This window comes from Notothenia coriiceps, unplaced genomic scaffold (genome assembly GCF_000735185.1).
Source record: "Notothenia coriiceps isolate Sejong01 unplaced genomic scaffold, NC01 NC01_scaffold00033837, whole genome shotgun sequence".
NCBI lineage: Eukaryota > Metazoa > Chordata > Actinopteri > Perciformes > Nototheniidae > Notothenia > Notothenia coriiceps.
This window is the reverse complement of record NW_011366538.1, coordinates 233,547-241,335: the sequence shown is the minus strand read 5'-3', so window position 1 is coordinate 241,335 and position 7,789 is coordinate 233,547. Positions and strand designations below refer to the sequence as shown.

General features: G+C 43.1%; 1 protein-coding gene across 1 annotated transcript; it reads left to right on the top strand.

Annotated features, from left to right (window-relative positions):
* The first annotated feature begins 3,134 nt into the window (after window positions 1-3,134).
* LOC104961833 (SHC SH2 domain-binding protein 1-like) lies at window positions 3,135-5,064 on the top strand. The gene is made up of 3 exons (XM_010790182.1): window positions 3,135-3,236; window positions 3,524-3,662; window positions 4,209-5,064. Exons 2-3 carry the CDS (start codon window positions 3,548-3,550, stop codon window positions 4,499-4,501), a joined length of 408 nt encoding a protein of 135 aa, XP_010788484.1. The 5' UTR covers window positions 3,135-3,236; window positions 3,524-3,547; the 3' UTR covers window positions 4,502-5,064.
* The last annotated feature ends 2,725 nt before the right edge of the window (window positions 5,065-7,789 follow it).

Here is a 7,789-nt window from a genome sequence, read left to right as displayed (position 1 = left end):
ACAGTCTGTAGCTCAAATTCAAAGGGAGTGCCCTTTTTCCTGGCCTCGATCGAAAAGCAAGGACCCACGCAACACGTATGGTGGAGGGACGTCGTGTATGAGAGGTGTCGACTCGGGATGTTTGTTTTGGCAAATAGTTCCTTTAGGCATAATGTAAGAGAGGAGGGCACAGCAAGGAGAGAGAGAGAGGGGGCCATATGTGTCGTGGCATTCTGCATCACACCTCAAGCGTAATTCCATTGGACCACCGACGATGACGAGGTCGGCAATGAACACAAACAAAACAAAGGGGGACAGACACGCAACGAAACACCCGCCACCACCCGACAGCTGAGCGACCGAGGCCGAAGTTGGAGGGTGAGTGGACGACGTTTAGTCGACGACCGGTGGACAGTGACTGATGTGTGCGACGAAAGCGTAGTTCGGTGAAATGTTGCCTATAGTTGCCTCCGAGTGTTGGCAAGAGGCGTCTAGCAGGAGTTCATAGTCGGAATAGAGCGCAGAGAGGAGGGTCCATGTGTCCGTGGCACATTCTGCATCACACCTCAACGTAATCCATTGCGCTCCTATGCCGACCTATGACGCGTAATCAAAGACAAGTACCTAGTCATTAGTTGTCAGGAACGGTTCATTGAATGACTTAATAGTTTATGATGAATCAAATCGGACTTTATACTAACCGGATTGAAAATGTTACAACACTACCCACTACTGTTAATCGATTGTAATCTGACATCGATTGCGGATAGAGAGGTCATTGTGTTAAGTTATCACTTTTACAAATTTCGAGACTGTTACAGAAACTTCTTCCATCGAGTCCAAGAGCCATTTATTTCGTTTCTCTCGTGTAGAATCTACCACAAGTTAAGCAAGTAAGGAGTTCTGTATTCATGACGATTATCAAAGCATAGTTGACCAAAGAGGAAATGTGGTGATGCAGAGTTATATAGAGAGGCTACCGGCAAGAAAAACACGACCCTCTAGAGACAACGAGGACCAGGAGCACACGCATCAACAGGTGTCGTCTCGATAATTAATATTCAGTGAGAGCGTAAGCTTTCATGTTGTGGTTACAATATACGTTTTTCATTATGAATATAAAGTTGGAAGAAGCGTTACCATGACTTATGATTCGTTTGTACAAGTACAAAGAGGTTACACAGATTAAGTTCATTTTGTATATACACATAATATAACGAACAACGGCGAGACAGGAGGTACATTCAAGTGATCATGCGACCCTTGCCACAAAAGAACAGTACGAGGGCACCGCGGCGCGGAAAAAAAATACGCTTCTGTTTATGTATCTAGCATAGGTTATAAGTAACTCTGAGATGCGCGGTTTTAATGTTCGCACGAACTACGATCGATTTATAAGAGACCATAAAAAAGAACTTTGATAGTACGTTCTAACAACATACGAGCATAAGTTAAGTAACAAGGTGATGTCTAAGTCACATAGGATGCCGCAAACGAGATTGACGTGCCAAACGGTAGCGAAATATCTACCTGTCGAGAGAATGTAGTATCGTGTTGCTTTCTACACTTAGGTTCACCTCGGTCCTAGTCAGCGTTCTTACGCCATTGTGCCGGACATGACAAAACCTGGGTCTTTATATCGTGTTGCTGACTAACGAGTCAAAACGAATTAAACACCATTTGAGCTGTTTGCGTTACCTGCGCTGTACTCTTTAGTCACGCTCTTCATTCACGCACCAGTATCCTTTGGAGAAGACAAAATAGATAGATGGTCGACCAGCACATAACCCTTTAGTTGTATCCGCTTGCATCAAAGTAACATCATACACATCCCACAATCACTCTTTCGTCTATCTAGTCCTTATCGTCCTAACAGAACTTAGAATAAGTGTATGAGAGGTTATGTGAGTGAAGCCTCCACGGCCTGACATGTGCACAGCTCTCAAACATTTGCACCAGGACGAAGCTCAGTCCCATCGAATCAAGCTCGTACAGCACACGAGCGAGGGACCCTGTGAAGTGGTTTAACGAGGACCCCTAACAGGTGCATGCAAAGTATGACTTACATACATTTCAGCGAAACCTATTTTCGAAGATGGTTTACTGTACATTATATTTATTATATTATAAGGTCCGTACAGACTTTACACGAACTTATGAAGAAAGAGTACTCAATGAGATTGGGATTGAATGTAACCACAAAATATGCATAGAAAATGAACGACACAAAGTACGGAAAATAAATGTAAAATAGTCTGCATATAAACAATAACACATGACAGACATTTCGTGAAGCATGTAGGCACAACTCTTTCCCACGCCGATATATTTATAAAAACTGAATGAATAATTGGGATGGAATTGGGAATTGCAACCTGCACAAACACAAGCTCACCATGATTTAAAAATGGTGAAATGCAATGTAAAATTACCGAAAAAATACCAGCTCACTAAATCACAACCGGTCAAACCAACTACAAACTACTACCGCGGATTGGGCAGAGAACGAGTCCGAGAAAGTTGCTCCCCCATGTGATGTAATATGACGCGTTTGACATATGAAGTAAAAAAAAAACAGTTTTTAGTAGCAGAGCTCAAAACTGCTCCTTTCCCTCTGAATTCCTGCCCGTATGTCTTGTAAAACATATCAAATCCTGCATTAACTTTTTTAATTGTAATTTTCAGGCAAGGTTAAGCATAAATGTAGTAAAAAAAAAAAAAAAACCTGCAAGTTGCTCTTTAACAACAGTCAATAAGTCCTTGAGAGCGGTTTGTCTGTTCTGGATTAACAACGTGTCACGTGTTCTGAATTGACCAATCAGAATCTACTATTCAACTAAGCCATGTAATAAATGACTATTAATTATACTTTTTTATCAAACGTCTCCATGCTTGAACAAAGAGGTGTGGGCTCATCAGAGGTTAAGTTGGTATATAATCACAGTTTATCAAAGGATAACACTGATCACCTCATTTTCCAGTATAACAAAATACATAATGTATAAATATAAATTTGCTTGTAACACACACTTTCAAACGCACCAATGGTCTTTCTCTACTAGGAATGATTGATTAGTACTTGAAGTGATCATGTACAGATCAGCAGATACTGTGTTGTCAGTTTACAGGAAGTGTTTATGTTAATATGACTTCCTGTGTGTTCTCTGCAGGGGGCTGGTGTGGAGATTTACCCCGGCAGTGTGTGCAGTCTGGTGGGTAACGGCATCCATCACTGTAAAGACGGGATCCTCATCAAGGTGACAAGCACTGTCCTGACATCCCCTGAGCCTTTATCCTCCTGATCAGTGTTTCTGCCAGACCAGGGCTGAGAGGGCGTCCACCCGAGAGCGGGGTGGGGTTTTGTGACGTCACGTGAATTTAATTTTGAATTGAGCCGTCCCTTTTATAGATACTATCTCTTTGCGTATTAGTGATGGGAATTCCAGCTCTTTTTAGTGAGCCGGATCATTTGGCTCGGCTCAATAGCGGAAACGCTGCTCCTGATGTTTGAACATACGTGACAATGTGTGTTTGGTGTGTGCAGGACTTTGCTGATGAGCTCGATGTGATGCCGTCCATCACCATGGAGAACAATGTGATCCACAACAACGAGGGCTACGGGGTGATTCTAGTGAAGGCCAACTGCGGAGAACAGCAGGGACTCCCTGCGGACCAAAATGAAGGTCTGTGGAGCTCTCAGTCATTTACATGTTCTATGTTTTCCAAGACGGGAATAACAACACAAACGGTAACACAGTACAAGGAAAACAATTATCGAGGGTGGCGGAGGGATTGCAGTGTCTATATATTTAATGCATTTAACCCGTAGTGTAACCATAGGAACACATGCATGCAGTATGGCAACAGTACAGGGTTTATTTCCACATATAGAGATACTTTTGGAACATGGACGTAGCTGCCTCCTCCCTGTCTTATCCAGAGAGGGGGGGTGAACAGGTTGTGAGTTACAGTAGGATCATCACCTAATCAAAGACATTATTGGACTCAGAATATTCTCTCTGGGCATCAATACCAACTCCTGGGGTGAGTTTTGTGAATCTAATATGGAGAATCCTACAGGAGTCAAAACAAATGAAGTTATGATAATGAAAGTGTATACACTATATGTTTTGGGGTCAGTAGAACTTTAACAGACGCACATGTGAAGGCAGGTTGTTTGTAAGAAGCTCTCCGCAGCGCAGCTTCAATATCGACCATTTTTTCCCCAGATGAACCCGCTGGCCCTGCAGACTCTCAGCCGGGGGGGTCTGCTGCTCTCTCCTCCAGCTCTTCCGCACAGAGCGAGTCCACTGAGGCTCGGCCCGACTCGGAGAGCAGCGGCACCGAAGCAGCCTCCAGCTCCGGCAGGAAGTGGCACTTCAGCCGGCAGCTGAGCAGGAGCAAGGAGCCGTCGTGCAGCCGGGCTGTGCAGGACCTGATGCAGCACCAGATCTTCGTCTCCATCCAGGGGAACCAGTTCAGGCGCAACGGCATGGGCGACTTCGGAACTTTCTTCTACTGACAGACAGCTTTGTTTTTAAGATTTTTTTTATTTTCTCATGAATTAAATACTGCTGACTCACACTGCCCACGGAGGTGTTCTGCAGAGATGGAGATCATGCTCCTGCGATCCTTCAGAGTTTTTAAAAGCTCTGACTTCGGTCTGTTTGTAAATTGATCCCCATGTTTGCACAAATGCTTTTATCTTATTTATTCCTCGGACTAATGACGCCTAATATTTTTAACATTGTTAATGGAAGTTCACTTGTCACTTTGAATGCAGTTGTGTTGGTTTCACTTCAGACCTGATACATGTTGTTACCTTGAGGTGGTGGCTTGGTGAAGGCAGTGCACAGTTTGAGTTAACACAGGTTCCTTATTTTCTTTTGTACACACGTGAGATTTCCACAAAGTGCCTCGCTCTTTTTTTAAACTTTGATGTATTTTATGGTTGTGCGAAGTCCAAAGGATTACAAGCTGTGGTATTAAAAAATCATGTTTTAAAAGAGGCCCTTTATTTTCTGGGAGAACTTAAAACGATTCACAAACTGCATCTCAGCTCTGTTGAAGTAGACTCCTGTCTGTCATCTGAGTTTCAAGTGGTTTTCTGAGCATATATATATATCACCTCTGCAGGGGGGTCCGCGGGGATGCTCCTCTGGGAAGATTTTTTTTTTTTTTCTAAATATTGAAGTTTAATGCATCAACCTGGTGCATTTTGAGAGCAAAATGAATGTAAGGATACATCTCTCAACACCCATATGAAACAGAACTGTAAACAGATTTTATTTTTTCTTTATGGATATTTTACAAATCACTCTCCTTTAAACTGTATTCTTGGTTTACTGTCATAGTATTTCATAACTGTGTGTGTGTGTGTGTGTACCATTGTTTGGTTTCCATGGTAGCACGTCGCTTTAGCAGCGCGCGCAACTCAAAGTCTGACAGGGTGAGGAAGATGAAAACTGAACAAGAATCGACAACTCGACCCTCTGATCACTCCTTTCCTGTAAAATACAGGTCTAGCCCACACATATGCTCCATGGTGCCACAGGCATTGCCCTTACAACTACAATAAGCATGCAAATGTTAATCTACAGCTCCGGCGATCCACTAGCACCGGAGTCTACACCTGCAGACGCAGCCATCCCCTACTGTAGCGTCACCTTGGATACGAGTCTAAACAACTCACAGACACACAGGCCAGGGCGCCCTTTGAGCATCAGATCTGACGATGCTGATTGGCTGAAATTATGTTTCGGCGGCATAGTTTACAGATAGCAACAGTCAGCTTGTTGGCTGCAGCTGCTCTGGCTGAGGGCTCTTTTCTACCGCCCGGATGAGAGAGGGTAATGATACACGCTGCGGCCAGGCAGGAAACATGTGACTTATCAGTAACTTTAGACATCGTAAAACAATTTTAAACGAGATTTTATTGTAGATTATACATTTTTACTGATACCGACTATATAATATTTACCTTGTTCTTTACAAATAAAAATAAAAAATTTTTTTTTATTTATTTTTAAGTTTTAATGACAATCAAACATGTGGGAAGAGGGGGGGCGGCGCCCCTATGGGCCGGCCGCCACTGCTTACCTCACTGAGCTGTAGTTATCTCTCTCAGTCTGACAGGACAGAGCTCTCCCTCTCCTTGTTTTAGAAACAGCTTATAATACTGTTAGCGCAGCTAGCTAAGCAGATGCTAACAACAACAATGCAAATAGTGAGTTTGGTAGAAATATACTGTATTAGTAAAGTTATTGAAGATGATGCCATATTTATTAAAGATTTTACATTATAAATATTCCCCAATATTATTCAAAAGCATATTCTTCCAAACTCCTTGCTGTAGCATGAGACTATTGATGTGTGTAGTGAGTTTGGTAGAAATATACTGTATATAATAGTGAGTATTATTGTAATTCTCTTTTTTCGGAGTTGCACTTTGCAGACAGTCCCTGAGCACTCGTTTCTTCTCCGGCTGCGAATAGAGACCAATGTAATGTGTCCAGCTCGGAGGGCGGCGCGTGTTGGCTTTTTTTGATCAGAATTTGATTGTAGATCGTTGTCAACCTTACCACGGTACTTAGGAGACGTCATTTGTGTCTGAATAACGTTTTGTTCATGAGTTATTGATCCGTGAAATCAGAGTCTCCCAATATCGTTCCAACTTTACTGAACTAAGCCAGACCGTCTCATTTCGTATCGGTTTGCTGTTCCGTCACTTTATTTTTATATACATTTATTTTGGACGAAAACTTAAAGTGAGGAAAGGCAAGTGTGGCGTGAGTGCGTGAGATATGAGTTAATTGCGTGATTCTCACGCTCAATGCGTGAGGGTTGGCAGCGCTATATGTAGCCAAAGTGGACTATGGCAAGGAAAAGCATTAAAGCTTCAAAGCTGTACTGATAAAAAAAATGAGAACATATTGTGAATCAAGGCAAATATTATTTGAACCAGCTCATGGTTTGAAATGGCAAACATTGAAAGGCAAAAGTATTATTAAAACCATGTACTACATCATCACCTTGGTCCCATCCAGTGGCGGCTGGTGGAAAATATTTTTGGTGGGGCTATGGAAATGGTGACAAAACCATACTAGGGCATTTAAAATCAGGAGACTAAATACGAACATTGTGTGTGTGTGTGTGTGTGTGTGTGTGTGTGTGTGTGTGTGTGTGTGTGTGTGTGTGTGTGTGTGTGTGTGTGTGTGTGTGTGTGTGTGTGTGTGTGTGTGTGTGTGTGATACTCTCCCGATTTCTGACAAAATCAGATTTATTCACCACTGTTTCCACTCGGACTTTAATACAGCTACACCATTGTTTGGTTTCCATGGTAGAGCGTCTCTTTAGCAGCGAGCGCCAATCAAAGTCTGAGAGGGTGAGGAAGATGAAAACTGAACAAGAATCGACTACTCGACCCTCTGATCACTCCTTTCCTGTAAAATACAGGTCCAGCCCAAACATATGCTCCATGGTGCCACAGGCATTGCCCTTACAACTACAATAAGCATGCAAATGTTAATCTACAGCTCCGGCGATCCACTAGCACCGGAGTCTACACCTGCAGACGCAGCCATCCCCTACTGTAGCGTCACCTTGGATACGAGTCTAAACAACTCACAGGTCAGGGCATCAGATCTGAAGACGCTGATAGGCTGAAATTATGTTTCGGCGGCATAGTTTACAGATAGCAACAGTCAGCTTATTGGCTGCAGCTGCTCTGGCTGAGGGCTCCTTTCTACCGCCCGGACGAGAGAGGGTAATGATACACGCTGCGGCCAGGCAGGAAACATGTGACTTATCA